Genomic DNA, 22514 nt, shown 5'->3' with positions numbered 1-22514 from the left:
CCACAACATCGAAGTCCCAGGTACCAACCCATGCTGCCAGTTCCCCTACCTTGTTTCGTATACTCCTGGCATTGAAGTAGACACACTTCAAACCACCTACCTGAACACTGGCCCCCTCCTGCGTCGTCAAATCTGTGCTCCTGACCTCTATACTCTCATTCTCCCTTACCCTAAAACTACAATCCAGGTTCCCATGCCCCTGCTGCATTAGTTTAAACCCCCCCAAAGAGCACTAACAAATCTCCCCCCCCCAGGATATTTGTGCCCCTCAGGTTCAGATGTAGACCATCCTGTCTGTAGAGGTCCCACATTCCCCAGAAAGAGCCCCAGTTATCCAGAAATCTGAATCCCTCCCGCCTGCACCATCCCTGTAGCCACATGTTTAAATGCTCTCTCTCCCTATTCCTCATCTCACTATCACGTGGCACGGGCAACAACCCAGAGATAACAACTCTGTTTGTTCTAGTTCTGAGCTTCCATCCTAGCTCCCTGAAAGCCTGCCTGACATCTTTGTCCCCTTTCCTACCTATGTCGTTAGTGCCAATGTGGACCACGACTTGGGGCTGCTCCCCCTCCCCCCTAAGGACCCGGAAAACACGATCCGAGACATCACGTACCCTTGCACCTGGGAGGCAACATACCAAACGTGAGTCTCTCACGCTCCCACAAAATCTCCTATCTGTGCCCCTGACTATAGAGTCCCCAATTACTAATGCTCTGCTCCTCTCCCCCCTTCCCTTCTGAGCAACAGGGACAGACTCCGTGCCAGAGGCCCGTACCCCATGGCTTACCCCTGGTAAGTCGTCCCCCCACAAGTATCCAAAGCGGTATACTTGTTTCTCAGGGGAACGACCGCAGGGTATCCCTCCACTGACTGCTTTTTCCCAGTCCCTCTTACAGTTACCCACCTATCTCCAATCTTTGGTGTAACTAATTCCCTGAAGCTGCTATCTATGACCCCTTCTGCCTCCCGAATGATCCGAAGTTCTTCCAACTCCAGCTCCAGTTCCCTAACCCGGTCTTGGAGGAGCTGGAGATGGCAGCACTTCCTGCAGGTAAAATCAGCAGGGACACTAGCTGCATCCCTCACCTCAAACATCCTGCAGGAGGAACATTGCACTCCCTTCCCTGCCATTCCTCTAACTTTCTACCAAGATCTGGCTAACAACTAAATTAAATTTTTATAAAAAATAATAATATAATAAAATATGGTACTTACCTCAGACCAATGGGTTTTATTATTAGGTTAGAGGAGGAGGGTGGGTGGGAGACACTACACGTGTAGTGTCTCGGGTTTCCTCTCCACCAGAATTTATTGGTGAGGGTCTTCCCAGACGTCCGCGGGTCGACTTCCTGTTCCCGCCTAAAAAACTCCCAGCAGCCACTTCCGCAATGCTCCCGCTGAAACTGACTCACCAGCTGTTCTCACGCCGAAATCGACTGGAATCAATTTAGATTGTCTATCCAGGATCTTCCTACAAACTGAATCACCTTACATTTCTCGGCATTGAACTTCAACTTGTCCATCAATTCCACCAACTCATCTACATCCTTTGAAATTCTGCACTAGTCTCCTTACAGTTCACAGTGCTTCCAAATTTCATACCATCCACAAATTTGGAAATTGTGCTGTGTAAACTAAGGTCTAGGGCATTAATATCTATATCAGAAAGAGCAAAACTCATGAGGCAGCCCCCTGGGAACTAAACTACAAACCTTCCTCCAGCCTGACTACCACACATTAACCACAACTCTTTTTTTATGCCACTCAGTTTAATTTTGTAACCATGTTGACTGTCCCTTTTAATCCATGAGCTATAATGCATCCTCTTTTCCTTTCTCAAGATACCACAGTGATGTCTAACTGGCGATGGATAATAATGGATGGACCAGTAGATACAGTTTGGGTGGAAAACCTCAACACAGTTCTGGATGACACCAGGACACTCTGCCTGTCCAATGGGGAACGCATTAGTTTACCACAAAGCATGAGGCTGATCTTTGAGGTGGACAGTCTGTCCCACGCCAGCCCTGCCACGATCAGCAGGTGTGCCATGGTTTACATGGTAAGATACCACAAAGTAAAATATTTTTTTTTTTTTTTTTTTTTAAGCACAGGAACAGGCCCTTCGGCCCTCCAAGCCCGTGCCGACCATACTGCCCGACTAAACTACAATATTTGTCAAGATGCCCCTTAAATGTCCCTATCGTCCCTGCCTCCACTACCTCCTCCGGTAGTGAGTTCCAGGCACCCACTACCCTCTGCGTAAAAAACTTGCCTCGTACATCTACTCTAAACTTTGCCCCTCTCACCTTAAACCTATGCCCCCTAGTAATTGACCCCTCTACCCTGGGGAAAAGCCTCTGACTATCCACTCTGTCTATGCCCCTCATAATTTTGTATACCTCTATCAGGTCGCCCCTCAACCTCCTTCGTTCCAGTGAGAACAAACCGAGTTTATTCAATCGCTCCTCATAGCTTATGCCCTCCATACCAGGCAACATTCTGGTAAATCTCTTCTGCACCCTCTCTAAAGCCTCCACATCCTTCTGGTAGTGTGGCGACCAGAATTGAACACTATACTCCAAGTGTGGCCTAACTAAGGTTCTATACAGCTGCAACATGACTTGCCAATTCTTATACTCAATGCCCCGGCCAATGAAGGCAAGCATGCCGTATGCCTTCTTGACTACCTTCTCCACCTGTGTAGCCCCTTTCAGTGATCTGTGGACCTGTACTCCTAGATCTCTTTGACTTTCAATACTCTTGAGGGTTCTACCATTCACCGTATATTCCCTACCTGCATTAGCCCTTCCAAAATGCATTACCTCACATTTGTCCAGGTTAAACTCCATCTGCCATCTCTCCGCCCAAGTCTCCAGACAATCTAAATCCTGCTGTATCCTCAGACAGTCCTCATCGCTATCCGCAATTCCACCAACCTTTGTGACGTCTGCAAACTTACTAATCAACATAGCAAGACGTAAACATGGAACCATTTCACATTTCACTGCGCTAAACTTCATCTGCCGCTTGTCCACTGACTCCACCAATGTGTCAGTGTCGCTTTGAAATCCCGCACTGGCCTGCTCACAGCCTCAGTTTCCCAGGAATTCAGAAAAGATGGAAAACTTGAACATATTATTTTTGTGTTCAAAAACACTAAGTTCTCGCATTTGTCAGTTGAAGCAAGTGGGAGCCGGGCTTGTGACAAACACAGGGCATTATGTTAAATTGGCTGTTAATGCAGCTTTAGCACGCACAACAGTCTTCAGCAAGTGATACCCAACTGTGCAATCACACCTCAGAGCGCAACTTTGTTTTCGGCTATGCATGGTCGAGCTCGTTGTGTAAGGAAGACGAAATACAGGCACAAATCTCATCACTGTGAGTGTATCACAGATACAGACCCACATCCCAACACTGTGAGCGTATCACAGATACAGACCCACATCCCATCACTGTGAGTGTATCACAGATACAGACCCACATCCCATCACTGCGAGTGTATCACAGATACAGACCCACATCCCATCACTGCGAGTGAATCACAGATACAGACCCACATCCCATCACTGTGAGTGAATCACAGATAGACCCACATCCCATCACTGTGAGTGAATCACAGATACAGACCCACATCCCATCACTGCGAGTGAATCACAGGTACAGACCCACATCCCAACACTGTGAGCGTATCACAGATACAGACCCACATCCCATCACTGTGAGTGTATCACAGATAGACCCACATCCCATCACTGCGAGTGTATCACAGATACAGACCCACATCCCATCACTGCGAGTGACTCACAGATAGACGCACATCCCATCACTGTGAGTGAATCACAGATACAGACCCACATCCCATCACTGTGAGTGAATCACAGATAGACCCACATCCTATCATTGTGAGTGAATCACAGATGCAGACGCACATCCCATTACTGTGAGTGTATCACAGATCGACCCACATCCCATCACTGTGAGTGAATCACAGATACAGACCCACATCCCATCACTGTGAGTGATTCACATTTAGACCCACATACCATCACTGTGAGTGAATCACAGATGCAGACGCACATCCCATCACTGTGAGTGTATCACAGATCGACCCACATTCCATCACTGTGAGTGAATCACAGATACAGACCCACATCCCATCACTGTAAGTGATTCACAGATGCAGACCCACATCCCATCACTGTGAGTGATTCACAGATCAACCCACATCCCATCACTGTGAGTGAATCACAGATACAGACCCACATCCCATCACTGTGAGTGATTCACAGATAGACCCACATCCCATCACTGTGAGTGAATCACAGATACAGACCCACATCCCATCACTGTGAGTGAATCACAGATACAGACCCAATCCCATCACTGTGAGTGAATCACAGATACAGTCCCACATCCCATCACTGTGAGTGATTCACAGATAGACCCACATCCCATCACTGTGAGTGAATCACAGATACAGACCCACATCCCATCACTGTGAGTGATTCACAAATCGACCCACATTCCATCACTGTGAGAGTATCACAGATACAGACCCACATCCCATCACTGTGAGTGAATCACAGATAGACCCACATCCCATCACTGTTAGTGAATCACAGATACAGACCCACATCCCATCACTGTGAGTGTATCACAGATACAGACCCACATCCCATCACTGTGAGTGATTCACAGATAGACCCACATCCCATCACTGCGAGTGAATCACAGATACAGACCCACATCCCATCACTGTGAGTGAATCACAGTTAGACCCACATCCCATCACTGTGAGTGAATCACAGATACAGACCCACATCCCATCACTGTGAGTGAATCACAGATAGACCCACATCCCATCACTGTGAGTGAATCACAGATGCAGACGCACATCCCATCACTGTGAGTGAATCACAGATACAGATCCACATCCCATCACTGTGAGTGACTCACAGATCAACCCACATTCCATCACTGTGAGTGAATCACAGATACAGACCCACATCCCATCACTGTGAGTGAATCACAGATACAGATCCACATCCCATCACTGTGAGTGAATCACAGATAGACCCACATCCCAACACTGTGAGTGATTCACAGATACAGACCCAATCCCATCACTGTGAGTGAATCACAGATACAGACCCACATCCCATCACTGTGAGTGATTCACAGATACAGACCCACATCCCATCACTGTGAGTGTATCACAGATACAGACCCACATCCCATCACTGTGAGTGTATCACAGATCGACCCACATCCCATCACTGTGAGTGAATCACAGATACAGACCCACATCCCATCACTGTGAGTGAATCACAGATACAGACCCACATCCCATCACTGTGAGTGAATCACAGATAGACCCACATCCTATCATTGTGAGTGAATCACAGATGCAGACGTACATCCCAATCGAGTGATATACTGTGAGTGTATCACAGATCGACCCACATCCCATCACTGTGAGTGAATCACAGATACAGACCCACATCCCATCACTGTGAGTGATTCACATTTAGACCCACATACCATCACTGTGAGTGAATCACAGATGCAGACGCACATCCCATCACTGTGAGTGTATCACAGATCGACCCACATTCCATCACTGTGAGTGAATCACAGATACAGACCCACATCCCATCACTGTAAGTGATTCACAGATGCAGACCCACATCCCATCACTGTGAGTGATTCACAGATCAACCCACATCCCATCACTGTGAGTGAATCACAGATACAGACCCACATCCCATCACTGTGAGTGATTCACAGATAGACCCACATCCCATCACTGTGAGTGAATCACAGATACAGACCCACATCCCATCACTGTGAGTGATTCACAAATCGACCCACATTCCATCACTGTGAGAGTATCACAGATACAGACCCACATCCCATCACTGTGAGTGAATCACAGATAGACCCACATCCCATCACTATTAGTGAATCACAGATACAGACCCACATCCCATCACTGCGAGTGAATCACAGATACAGACCCACATCCCATCACTGTGAGTGAATCACAGTTAGACCCACATCCCATCACTGTGAGTGAATCACAGATACAGACCCACATCCCATCACTGTGAGTGAATCACAGATAGACCCACATCCCATCACTGTGAGTGAATCACAGATGCAGACGCACATCCCATCACTGTGAGTGAATCACAGATAGACCCACATCCCATCACTGTGAGTGAATCACAGATACAGATCCACATCCCATCACTGTGAGTGACTCACAGATCAACCCACATTCCATCACTGTGAGTGAATCACAGATACAGACCCACATCCCATCACTGTGAGTGAATCACAGATACAGATCCACATCCCATCACTGTGAGTGAATCACAGATAGACCCACATCCCAACACTGTGAGTGATTCACAGATACAGACCCAATCCCATCACTGTGAGTGAATCACAGATACAGACCCACATCCCATCACTGTGAGTGATTCACAGATACAGACCCACATCCCATCACTGTGAGTGTATCACAGATACAGACCCACATCCCATCACTGTGAGTGTATCACAGATCGACCCACATCCCATCACTGTGAGTGAATCACAGATACAGACCCACATCCCATCACTGTGAGTGTATCACAGATACAGACCCACATCCCATCACTGTGAGTGAATCACAGATACAGACCCACATCCCATCACTGTGAGTGTATCACAGATACAGACCCACATCCCATCACTGTGAATGTATCACAGATAGACCCACATCTCATCACTGTGAGTGATTCACAGATACAGACCCACATCCCATCACTGTGAGTGAATCACAGATACAGACCCACATCCCATCACTGTGAGTGAATCACAGATACAGACCCACATCCCATCACTGTGAATGTATCACAGATAGACCCACATCTCATCACTGTGAGTGAATCACAGATACAGACCCACATCCCATCACTGTGAGTGATTCACAGATAGACCCACATCCCATCACTGTGAGTGAATCACAGATGCAGACGCACATCCCATCACTGTGAGTGTATCACAGATACAGACCCACATCCCATCACTGTGAGTTAATCACAGATACAGACCCACATCCCATCACTGTGAGTGAATCACAGATAGACCCACATCCCATCACTGTGAGTGAATCACAGATAGACCCACATCCCATCACTGTGAGTGAATCACAGATACAGACCCACATCCCATCACTGTGAGTGATTCATAGATCGACCCACATCCCATCACTGTGAGTGAATCACAGATAGACCCACATCCCATCACTGTGAGTGAATCACAGATACAGACCCACATCCCATCACTGTGAGTGAATCACAAATACAGACCCACATCCCATCACTGTGAGTGATTCACAGATACAGATCCACATCCCATCACTGTGTGTGAATCACAGATACAGACCCACATCCCATCACTGTGTGTGAATCACAGATACAGACCCACATCCTATCACTGTGAGTGAATCACAGATAGACCCACATCCCATCACTGTGAGTGAATCACAGATAGACCCACATCCCATCACTGTGAGTGATTCACAGATACAGACCCACATCCCATCAGTGTGAGTGAATCACAGATACAGACCCACATCCCATCACTGTGAGTCATTCACAGATACAGACCCACATCCCATCACTGTGAGTGAATCACAGATAGACCCACATCCCATCACTGTGAGTGAATCACAGATAGACCCACATCCCATCACTGTGAGTGATTCACAGATACAGATCCACATCCCATCACTGTGAGTGAATCACAGATACAGATCCACATCCCATCACTGTGAATGTATCACAGATACAGACCCTCATCCCATCACTGTGAGTGATTCACAAATCGACCCACATTCCATCACTGTGAGTGAATCACAGATAGACCCACATCCCATCACTGTTAGTGAATCACAGATAGACCCTCATCCCATCACTGTGAGTGATTCACAGATACAGACCCACATCCCATCACTGTGAGTGATTCACAGATCGTCCCACATCCCATCACTGTGAGTGAATCACAGATACAGACCCACATCCCATCACTGTGAGTGAATCACAGATAGACCCACATCCCATCACTGTGAGTGAATCACAGAGACAGACCCACATCCCATCACTGTGAGTGAATCACAGATACATATCCACATCCCATCACTGTGAGTGAATCACAGATGCAGACCCACATCCCATCACTGTGAGTGAATCACAGATAGACCCACATCCCATCACTGTGAGTGAATCACAGATACAGACCCACATCCCATCACTGTGAGTGAATCACAGATACATATCCACATCCCATCACTGTGTGTGAATCACAGATAGACCCACATCCCATCACTGTGAGTGAATCACAGATACAGACCCACATCCCATCACTGTGAGTGATTCACAGATCGACCCACATCCCATCACTGTGAGTGAATCACAGATAGACCCACATCCCATCACTGTGAGTGTATCACAGATACAGACCCACATCCCATCAATGTGAGTGAATCACAGATACAGACCCACATCCCATCACTGTGAGTGATTCACAGATACAGATCCACATCCCATCACTGTGTGTGAATCACAGATACAGATCCACATCCCATCACTGTGAGTGAATCACAGATACAGACCCAATCCCATCACTGTGAGTGATTCACAGATACAGACCCACATCCCATCACTGTGAGTGAATCACAGATACAGACCCACATCCCATCACTGTGAGTGAATCACAGATAGACCCACATCCCATCACTGTGAGTGAATCACAGATACAGACCCACATCCCATCACTGTGAGTGAATCACAGATACAGACCCACATCCCATCACTGTGAGTGATTCACAGATACAGATCCACATCCCATCACTGTGTGTGAATCACAGATACAGATCCACATCCCATCACTGTGAGTGAATCACAGATACAGACCCAATCCCATCACTGTGAGTGATTCACAGATACAGACCCACATCCCATCACTGTGAGTGAATCACAGATACAGATCCACATCCCATCACTGTGAGTGAATCACAGACAGACCCACATCCCATCACTGTGAGTGAATCACAGATACAGACCCACATCCCATCACTGTGAGTGAATCACAGATACAGACCCACATCCCATCACTGCGAGTGTGTCACAGATAGATCCACATCCCAGCACTGTGAGTGTATCACAGATACAGACCCATATCCCATCACTGTGAGAGAGTCACAGATAGACCCACATCCCATCACTGTGAGTGAATCACAGATAGACCCACATCCCATCACTGTGAGTGAATCACAGATAGACCCACATCCCATCACTGTGAGTGAATCACAGATAGACCCACATCCCATCACTGTGAGTGATTCACAGATACAGACCCACATCCCATCACTGTGAGTGAATCACAGATAGACCCACATCCCATCACTGTGAGTGATTCACAGATACAGACCCACATCCCATCACTGTGAGTGATTCACAGATACAGATCCACATCCCATCACTGTGAGTGAATCACAGATACAGATCCACATCCCATCACTGTGAATGTATCACAGATACAGACCCTCATCCCATCACTGTGAGTGATTCACAGATAGACCCACATCCCATCACTGTGAGTGAATCACAGATACAGACCCACATCCCATCACTGTGAGTGATTCACAGATAGACCCACATCCCATCACTGTGAGTGAATCACAGATACAGACCCACATCCCATCACTGTGAGTGATTCACAAATCGACCCACATTCCATCACTGTGAGTGAATCACAGATAAACCCACATCCCATCACTGTTAGTGAATCACAGATACAGACCCACATCCCATCACTGTGAGTGAATCACAGATAGACCGACATCCCATCACTGTGAGTGAATCACAGATTCAGACCTATATCCCATCACTGTGAGTGAATCACAGATAGACCCACATCCCAACACTGTGAGTGAATCACAGATACAGACCCACATCCCATCACTGTGAGTGAATCACAGATTGACCCACATCCCATCACTGTGAGTGAATCACAGATGCAGACCCACAACCCATCACTGTGAGTGTATCACAGATAGACCCACATCCCATCACTGTGAGTGAATCACAGATGCAGACCCACATCCCATCACTGTGAGTGTATCACAGATACAGACCCACATCCCATCACTGTGAGTGAATCACAGATACAGACCCACATCCCATCACTGTGAGTGAATCACAGATAGACTCACATCCCATCACTGTGAGTGAATCACAGATACAGACCCACATCCCATCACTGTCAGTGAATCACAGATAGACCCACATCCCATCATTGTGAGTGAATCACAGATACAGACCCACATCCCATCATTGTGAGTGAATCACAGATGCAGACGCACATCCCATCACTGTGAGTGTATCACAGATCGACCCACATCCCATCACTGAGTGAATCACAGATACAGACCCACATCCCATCACTGTGAGTGATTCACAGATACAGACCCACATCCCATCACTGTAAGTGTATCACAGTAGACCCACATCCCATCACTGTGAGTGAATCACAGATGCAGACGCACATCCCATCACTGAGTGAATCACAGATACAGACCCACATCCCATCACTGTGAGTGATTCACAGATCGACCCACATCCCATCACTGTGAGTGAATCACAGATAGACCCACATCCCATCACTGTGAGTGAATCACAGATACAGACCCACATCCCATCACTGTGAGTGAATCACAGATACAGACCCACATCCCATCACTGTGAGTGATTCACAGATACAGATCCACATCCCATCACTGTGTGTGAATCACAGATACAGACCCACATCCCATCACTGTGAGTGATTCACAGATACAGACCCACATCCCATCAGTGTGAGTGAATCACAGATACAGACCCACATCCCATCACTGTGAGTCATTCACAGATACAGACCCACATCCCATCACTGTGAGTGAATCACAGATAGACCCACATCCCATCACTGTGAGTGAATCACAGATAGACCCACATCCCATCACTGTGAGTGATTCACAGATACAGATCCACATCCCATCACTGTGAGTGAATCACAGATACAGATCCACATCCCATCACTGTGAATGTATCACAGATACAGACCCTCATCCCATCACTGTGAGTGATTCACAAATCGACCCACATTCCATCACTGTGAGTGAATCACAGATACAGATCCACATCCCATCACTGTGAGTGATTCACAGATAGACCCACATCCCATCACTGTGAGTGAATCACAGATACAGACCCACATCCCATCACTGTGAGTGATTCACAAATCGACCCACATTCCATCACTGTGAGAGTATCACAGATACAGACCCACATCCCATCACTGTGAGTGAATCACAGATAGACCCACATCCCATCACTGTTAGTGAATCACAGATACAGACCCACATCCCATCACTGCGAGTGAATCACAGATACAGACCCACATCCCATCACTGTGAGTGAATCACAGTTAGACCCACATCCCATCACTGTGAGTGAATCACAGATACAGACCCACATCCCATCACTGTGAGTGAATCACAGATAGACCCACATCCCATCACTGTGAGTGAATCACAGATGCAGACGCACATCCCATCACTGTGAGTGAATCACAGATAGACCCACATCCCATCACTGTGAGTGAATCACAGATACAGATCCACATCCCATCACTGTGAGTGACTCACAGATCAACCCACATTCCATCACTGTGAGTGAATCACAGATACAGACCCACATCCCATCACTGTGAGTGAATCACAGATACAGATCCACATCCCATCACTGTGAGTGAATCACAGATAGACCCACATCCCAACACTGTGAGTGATTCACAGATACAGACCCAGTCCCATCACTGTGAGTGAATCACAGATACAGACCCACATCCCATCACTGTGAGTGATTCACAGATACAGACCCACATCCCATCACTGTGAGTGTATCACAGATACAGACCCACATCCCATCACTGTGAGTGTATCACAGATCGACCCACATCCCATCACTGTGAGTGAATCACAGATACAGACCCACATCCCATCACTGTGAGTGTATCACAGATACAGACCCACATCCCATCACTGTGAGTGAATCACAGATACAGACCCACATCCCATCACTGTGAGTGTATCACAGATACAGACCCACATCCCATCACTGTGAATGTATCACAGATAGACCCACATCTCATCACTGTGAGTGATTCACAGATACAGACCCACATCCCATCACTGTAAGTGTATCACAGTAGACCCACATCCCATCACTGTGAGTGAATCACAGATGCAGACGCACATCCCATCACTGAGTGAATCACAGATACAGACCCACATCCCATCACTGTGAGTGATTCACAGATCGACCCACATCCCATCACTGTGAGTGAATCACAGATAGACCCACATCCCATCACTGTGAGTGAATCACAGATACAGACCCACATCCCATCACTGTGAGTGAATCACAGATACAGACCCACATCCCATCACTGTGAGTGATTCACAGATACAGATCCACATCCCATCACTGTGTGTGAATCACAGATACAGACCCACATCCCATCACTGTGAGTGATTCACAGATACAGACCCACATCCCATCAGTGTGAGTGAATCACAGATACAGACCCACATCCCATCACTGTGAGTCATTCACAGATACAGACCCACATCCCATCACTGTGAGTGAATCACAGATAGACCCACATCCCATCACTGTGAGTGAATCACAGATAGACCCACATCCCATCACTGTGAGTGATTCACAGATACAGATCCACATCCCATCACTGTGAGTGAATCACAGATACAGATCCACATCCCATCACTGTGAATGTATCACAGATACAGACCCTCATCCCATCACTGTGAGTGATTCACAAATCGACCCACATTCCATCACTGTGAGTGAATCACAGATACAGATCCACATCCCATCACTGTGAGTGATTCACAGATAGACCCACATCCCATCACTGTGAGTGAATCACAGATACAGACCCACATCCCATCACTGTGAGTGATTCACAAATCGACCCACATTCCATCACTGTGAGAGTATCACAGATACAGACCCACATCCCATCACTGTGAGTGAATCACAGATAGACCCACATCCCATCACTGTTAGTGAATCACAGATACAGACCCACATCCCATCACTGCGAGTGAATCACAGATACAGACCCACATCCCATCACTGTGAGTGAATCACAGTTAGACCCACATCCCATCACTGTGAGTGAATCACAGATACAGACCCACATCCCATCACTGTGAGTGAATCACAGATAGACCCACATCCCATCACTGTGAGTGAATCACAGATGCAGACGCACATCCCATCACTGTGAGTGAATCACAGATAGACCCACATCCCATCACTGTGAGTGAATCACAGATACAGATCCACATCCCATCACTGTGAGTGACTCACAGATCAACCCACATTCCATCACTGTGAGTGAATCACAGATACAGACCCACATCCCATCACTGTGAGTGAATCACAGATACAGATCCACATCCCATCACTGTGAGTGAATCACAGATAGACCCACATCCCAACACTGTGAGTGATTCACAGATACAGACCCAGTCCCATCACTGTGAGTGAATCACAGATACAGACCCACATCCCATCACTGTGAGTGATTCACAGATACAGACCCACATCCCATCACTGTGAGTGTATCACAGATACAGACCCACATCCCATCACTGTGAGTGTATCACAGATCGACCCACATCCCATCACTGTGAGTGAATCACAGATACAGACCCACATCCCATCACTGTGAGTGTATCACAGATACAGACCCACATCCCATCACTGTGAGTGAATCACAGATACAGACCCACATCCCATCACTGTGAGTGTATCACAGATACAGACCCACATCCCATCACTGTGAATGTATCACAGATAGACCCACATCTCATCACTGTGAGTGATTCACAGATACAGACCCACATCCCATCACTGTGAGTGAATCACAGATACAGACCCACATCCCATCACTGTGAGTGAATCACAGATACAGACCCACATCCCATCACTGTGAATGTATCACAGATAGACCCACATCTCATCACTGTGAGTGAATCACAGATACAGACCCACATCCCATCACTGTGAGTGATTCACAGATAGACCCACATCCCATCACTGTGAGTGAATCACAGATGCAGACGCACATCCCATCACTGTGAGTGTATCACAGATACAGACCCACATCCCATCACTGTGAGTGAATCACAGATACAGACCCACATCCCATCACTGTGAGTGATTCATAGATCGACCCACATCCCATCACTGTGAGTGAATCACAGATAGACCCACATCCCATCACTGTGAGTGAATCACAGATACAGACCCACATCCCATCACTGTGAGTGAATCACAAATACAGACCCACATCCCATCACTGTGAGTGATTCACAGATACAGATCCACATCCCATCACTGTGTGTGAATCACAGATACAGACCCACATCCCATCACTGTGTGTGAATCACAGATACAGACCCACATCCTATCACTGTGAGTGAATCACAGATAGACCCACATCCCATCACTGTGAGTGAATCACAGATAGACCCACATCCCATCACTGTGAGTGATTCACAGATACAGACCCACATCCCATCACTGTGAGTGAATCACAGATACAGACCCACATCCCATCACTGTGAGTCATTCACAGATACAGACCCACATCCCATCACTGTGAGTGAATCACAGATAGACCCACATCCCATCACTGTGAGTGAATCACAGATAGACCCACATCCCATCACTGTGAGTGATTCACAGATACAGATCCACATCCCATCACTGTGAGTGAATCACAGATACAGATCCACATCCCATCACTGTGAATGTATCACAGATACAGACCCTCATCCCATCACTGTGAGTGATTCACAAATCGACCCACATTCCATCACTGTGAGTGAATCACAGATAGACCCACATCCCATCACTGTTAGTGAATCACAGATAGACCCTCATCCCATCACTGTGAGTGATTCACAGATACAGACCCACATCCCATCACTGTGAGTGATTCACAGATCGTCCCACATCCCATCACTGTGAGTGAATCACAGATACAGACCCACATCCCATCACTGTGAGTGAATCACAGATAGACCCACATCCCATCACTGTGAGTGAATCACAGATACAGACCCACATCCCATCACTGTGAGTGAATCACAGATACATATCCACATCCCATCACTGTGAGTGAATCACAGATGCAGACCCACATCCCATCACTGTGAGTGAATCACAGATAGACCCACATCCCATCACTGTGAGTGTATCACAGATACAGACCCACATCCCATCAATGTGAGTGAATCACAGATACAGACCCACATCCCATCACTGTGAGTGATTCACAGATACAGATCCACATCCCATCACTGTGTGTGAATCACAGATACAGATCCACATCCCATCACTGTGTGTGAATCACAGATACAGATCCACATCCCATCACTGTGAGTGAATCACAGATACAGACCCAATCCCATCACTGTGAGTGATTCACAGATACAGACCCACATCCCATCACTGTGAGTGAATCACAGATACAGACCCACATCCCATCACTGTGAGTGAATCACAGATAGACCCACATCCCATCACTGTGAGTGAATCACAGATACAGACCCACATCCCATCACTGTGAGTGAATCACAGATACAGACCCACATCCCATCACTGTGAGTGATTCACAGATACAGATCCACATCCCATCACTGTGTGTGAATCACAGATACAGATCCACATCCCATCACTGTGAGTGAATCACAGATACAGACCCAATCCCATCACTGTGAGTGATTCACAGATACAGACCCACATCCCATCACTGTGAGTGAATCACAGATACAGATCCACATCCCATCACTGTGAGTGAATCACAGATAGACCCACATCCCATCACTGTGAGTGAATCACAGATACAGACCCACATCCCATCACTGTGAGTGAATCACAGATACAGACCCACATCCCATCACTGCGAGTGTGTCACAGATAGATCCACATCCCATCACTGTGAGTGTATCACAGATACAGACCCATATCCCATCACTGTGAGAGAGTCACAGATAGACCCACATCCCATCACTGTGAGTGAATCACAGATAGACCCACATCCCATCACTGTGAGTGAATCACAGATAGACCCACATCCCATCACTGTGAGTGAATCACAGATAGACCCACATCCCATCACTGTGAGTGATTCACAGATACAGACCCACATCCCATCACTGTGAGTGAATCACAGATAGACCCACATCCCATCACTGTGAGTGATTCACAGATACAGACCCACATCCCATCACTGTGAGTGATTCACAGATACAGATCCACATCCCATCACTGTGAGTGAATCACAGATACAGATCCACATCCCATCACTGTGAATGTATCACAGATACAGACCCTCATCCCATCACTGTGAGTGATTCACAGATAGACCCACATCCCATCACTGTGAGTGAATCACAGATACAGACCCACATCCCATCACTGTGAGTGATTCACAAATCGACCCACATTCCATCACTGTGAGTGAATCACAGATAGACCCACATCCCATCACTGTTAGTGAATCACAGATACAGACCCACATCCCATCACTGTGAGTGAATCACAGATAGACCGACATCCCATCACTGTGAGTGAATCACAGATTCAGACCTATATCCCATCACTGTGAGTGAATCACAGATAGACCCACATCCCAACACTGTGAGTAAATCACAGATACAGACCCACATCCCATCACTGTGAGTGAATCACAGATTGACCCACATCCCATCACTGTGAGTGAATCACAGATGCAGACCCACAACCCATCACTGTGAGTGTATCACAGATAGACCCACATCCCATCACTGTGAGTGAATCACAGATGCAGACCCACATCCCATCACTGTGAGTGAATCACAGATACAGACCCACATCCCATCACTGTGAGTGAATCACAGATAGACTCACATCCCATCACTGTGAGTGAATCACAGATACAGACCCACATCCCATCACTGTGAGTGAATCACAGATAGACTCACATCCCATCACTGTGAGTGAATCACAGATACAGACCCACATCCCATCACTGTCAGTGAATCACAGATAGACCCACATCCCATCATTGTGAGTGAATCACAGATACAGACCCACATCCCATCATTGTGAGTGAATCACAGATGCAGACGCACATCCCATCACTGTGAGTGTATCACAGATCGACCCACATCCCATCACTGAGTGAATCACAGATACAGACCCACATCCCATCACTGTGAGTGATTCACAGATACAGACCCACATCCCATCACTGTAAGTGTATCACAGTAGACCCACATCCCATCACTGTGAGTGAATCACAGATGCAGACGCACATCCCATCACTGAGTGAATCACAGATACAGACCCACATCCCATCACTGTGAGTGATTCACAGATCGACCCACATCCCATCACTGTGAGTGAATCACAGATAGACCCACATCCCATCACTCTGAGTGAATCACAGATACAGACCCACATCCCATCACTGTGAGTGAATCACAGATACAGACCCACATCCCATCACTGTGAGTGATTCACAGATACAGATCCACATCCCATCACTGTGTGTGAATCACAGATACAGACCCACATCCCATCACTGTGAGTGATTCACAGATACAGATCCACATCCCATCACTGTGTGTGAATCACAGATACAGACCCACATCCCATCACTGTGTGTGAATCACAGATACAGACCCACATCCTATCACTGTGAGTGAATCACAGATAGACCCACATCCCATCACTGTGAGTGAATCACAGATAGACCCACATCCCATCACTGTGAGTGATTCACAGATACAGACCCACATCCCATCAGTGTGAGTGAATCACAGATACAGACCCACATCCCATCACTGTGAGTCATTCACAGATACAGACCCACATCCCATCACTGTGAGTGAATCACAGATAGACCCACATCCCATCACTGTGAGTGAATCACAGATAGACCCACATCCCATCACTGTGAGTGATTCACAGATACAGATCCACATCCCATCACTGTGAGTGAATCACAGATACAGATCCACATCCCATCACTGTGAGTGAATCACAGATAGACCCACATCCCATCACTGTGAATGTATCACAGATACAGACCCTCATCCCATCACTGTGAGTGATTCACAAATCGACCCACATTCCATCACTGTGAGTGAATCACAGATACAGACCCACATCCCATCACTGTGAGTGATTCACAGATACAGACCCACATCCCATCACTGTGAGTGAATCACAGATACAGACCCACATCCTATCACTGTGAGTGAATCACAGATACAGACCCACATCCCATCACTGTGAGTGTATCACAGATACAGATCAACATCCCATCACTGTGAGTGAATCACAGATACAGACCCACATCCCATCACTGTGAGTGATTCACAGATACAGACCCACATCCCATCACTGTGAGTGAATCACAGATACAGACCCACATCCCATCACTGTGAGTGTATCACAGATACAGACCCACATCCCATCACTGTGAGTGAATCACAGATACAGACCCACATCCCATCACTGTGAGTGTATCACAGATACAGACCCACATCCCATCACTGTGAGTGAATCACAGATACAGACCCACATCCCATCACTGTGAGTGATTCACAGATCGTCCCACATCCCATCACTGTGAGTGAATCACAGATAGACCCACATCCCATCACTGTGAGTGAATCACAGATACAGACCCACATCCCATCACTGTGAGTGAATCACAGATACAGATCCACATCCCATCACTGTGTGTGAATCACAGATACAGACCCACATCCCATCACTGTGTGTGAATCACAGATACAGACCCACATCCCATCACTGTGAGTGATTCACAGATACAGACCCACATCCAATCGCTGTGAGTGATTCACAGATCGTCCCACATCCCATCACTGTGAGTGAATCACAGATAGACCCACATCCCATCACTGTGAGTGAATCACAGATACAGACCCACATCCCATCACTGTGAGTGAATCACAGATACAGACCCACATCCCATCACTGTGAGTGATTCACAGATCGACCCACATCCCATCACTGTGAGTGAATCACAGATAGACCCACATCCCATCACTGTGAGTGAATCACAGATACAGACCCACATCCCATCACTGTGAGTGATTCACAGATACAGATCCACATCCCATCACTGTGTGTGAATCACAGATACAGATCCACATCCCATCACTGTGTGTGAATCACAGATACAGATCCACATCCCATCACTGTGAGTGAATCACAGATACAGACCCAATCCCATCACTGTGAGTGATTCACAGATACAGACCCACATCCCATCACTGTGAGTGAATCACAGATACAGACCCACATCCCATCACTGTGAGTGAATCACAGATACAGACCCACATCCCATCACTGTGAGTGAATCACAGATAGACCCACATCCCATCACTGTGAGTGAATCACAGATACAGACCCACATCCCATCACTGTGAGTGAATCACAGATACAGACCCACATCCCATCACTGTGAGTGATTCACAGATACAGATCCACATCCCATCACTGTGTGTGAATCACAGATACAGATCCACATCCCATCACTGTGAGTGAATCACAGACAGACCCACATCCCATCACTGTGAGTGAATCACAGATACAGACCCACATCCCATCACTGTGAGTGAATCACAGATACAGACCCACATCCCATCACTGCGAGTGTGTCACAGAAAGATCCACATCCCATCACTGTGAGTGTATCACAGATACAGACCCATATCCCATCACTGTGAGAGAGTCACAGATAGACCCACATCCCATCACTGTGAGTGAATCACAGATAGACCCACATCCCATCACTGTGAGTGAATCACAGATAGACCCACATCCCATCACTGTGAGTGAATCACAGATAGACCCACATCCCATCACTGTGAGTGATTCACAGATACAGACCCACATCCCATCACTGTGAGTGAATCACAGATAGACCCACATCCCATCACTGTGAGTGATTCACAGATACAGACCCACATCCCATCACTGTGAGTGATTCACAGATACAGATCCACATCCCATCACTGTGAGTGAATCACAGATACAGATCCACATCCCATCACTGTGAGTGAATCACAGATACAGACCCTCATCCCATCACTGTGAGTGATTCACAGATAGACCCACATCCCATCAGTGTGAGTGAATCACAGATAGACCCACATCCCATCACTGTGAGTCATTCACAGATACAGACCCACATCCCATCACTGTGAGTGAATCACAGATAGACCCACATCCAATCACTGTGAGTGAATCACAGATAGACCCACATCCCATCACTGTGAGTAATTCACAGATAGACCCACATCCCATCACTGTGAGTGAATCACAGATAGACCCACATCCCATCACTGTGAGTGAATCACAGATAGACCCACATCCCATCACTGTGAGTGATTCACAGATACAGATCCACATCCCATCACTGTGAGTGAATCACAGATACAGATCCACATCCCATCACTGTGAATGTATCACAGATACAGACCCTCATCCCATCACTGTGAGTGATTCACAGATAGACACACATCCCATCACTGTGAGTGAATCACAGATACAGACCCACATCCCATCACTGTGAGTGATTCACAGATAGACCCACATCCCATCACTGTGAGTGAATCACAGATACAGACCCACATCCCATCACTGTGAGTGATTCACAAATCGACCCACATTCCATCACTGTGAGTGAATCACAGATAGACCCACATCCCATCACTGTTAGTGAATCACAGATACAGACCTATATCCCATCACTGTGAGTGAATCACAGATAGACCCACATCCCAACACTGTGAGTGAATCACAGATACAGACCCACATCCCATCACTGTGAGTGAATCACAGATACAGACCCACATCCCATCACTGTGAGTGAATCACAGATAGACCCACATCCCATCACTGTGAGTGAATCACAGATGCAGACCCACAACCCATCACTGTGAGTGTATCACAGATAGACCCACATCCCATCACTGTGAGTGAATCACAGATGCAGACCCACATCCCATCACTGTGAGTGTATCACAGATACAGACCCACATCCCATCACTGTGAGTGAATCACAGATACAGACCCACATCCCATCACTGTGAGTGAATCACAGATACAGACCCACATCCCATCACTGTGAGTGAATCACAGATAGACCCACATCCCATCATTGTGAGTGAATCACAGATACAGACCCACATCCCATCACTGTGAGTGAATCACAGATCGACCCACATCCCATCACTGTGAGTGAATCACAGATACAGACCCACATCCCATCACTGTGAGTGTATCACAGATCGACCCACATCCCATCACTGTGAGTGAATCACAGATGCAGACGCACAACCCATCACTGTGAGTGTATCACAGATCGACCCACATCCCATCACTGTGAGTGAATCACAGATACAGACCCACATCCCATCACTGTGAGTGATTCACAGATAGACCCACATCCCAGCACTGTGAGTGAATCACAGATAGACCCACATCCCATCACTGTGAGTGAATCACAGATAGACCCACATCCCATCACTGTGAGTGTATCACAGCTACAGACCCAATCCCATCACTGTGAGTGAATCACAGATAGACCCACATCCCATCACTGTGAGTGAATCACAGATACAGACCCACATCCCATCACTGTGAGTGATTCACAGATAGACCCACATCCCATCACTGTGAGTGATTCACAGATAGACCCACATCCCATCATTGTGAGTGAATCACAGATGCAGACGCACGTCCCATCACTGAGTGTATCACAGATCGACCCACATCCCATCACTGTGAGTGTATCACAGCTACAGACCCAATCCCATCACTGTGAGTGATTCACAGATAGACCCACATCCCATCACTGTGAGTGATTCACAGATCAACCCACATCCCATCACTGTGAGTGATTCACAGATAGACCCACATCCCATCACTGTGAGTGATTCACAGATAGACCCACATCCCATCATTGTGAGTGAGTCACAGATGCAGACGCACGTCCCATCACTGAGTGTATCACAGATCGACCCACATCCCATCACTGTGAGTGTATCACAGCTACAGACCCAATCCCATCACTGTGAGTGATTCACAGATAGACCCACATCCCATCACTGTGAGTGATTCACAGATCAACCCACATCCCATCACTGTGAGTGAATCACAGATACAGACCCACATCCCATCACTGTGAGTGATTCACAGATACAGACCCACATTCCATCACTGTGAGTGAATCACAGATACAGACCCACATCCCATCACTGCGAGTGTGTCACAGATACAGATCCACATCACAT

General features: G+C 47.0%; 1 protein-coding gene across 1 annotated transcript in view; it reads left to right on the top strand.

Moving 5' to 3' along the window:
• The window catches only part of LOC140411509 (dynein axonemal heavy chain 6-like), a 1703852-nt gene that overhangs the window by 950045 nt on the left and 731293 nt on the right, over positions 1-22514 (top strand). Inside the window, exon 40 of the mRNA XM_072500595.1 lies at positions 1846-2066. Coding sequence (XP_072356696.1) covers positions 1846-2066 — 221 coding nt within the window. The remainder of the gene's footprint in view (positions 1-1845; positions 2067-22514) is intronic.

The sequence above is a fragment of the Scyliorhinus torazame genome, chromosome 4 (genome assembly GCF_047496885.1).
Source record: "Scyliorhinus torazame isolate Kashiwa2021f chromosome 4, sScyTor2.1, whole genome shotgun sequence".
Taxonomy (NCBI): Eukaryota; Metazoa; Chordata; class Chondrichthyes; order Carcharhiniformes; family Scyliorhinidae; genus Scyliorhinus; species Scyliorhinus torazame.
The sequence above is the reverse complement of the archived record's forward strand: the minus strand, read 5'-3'. Positions and strand labels throughout refer to the sequence as shown.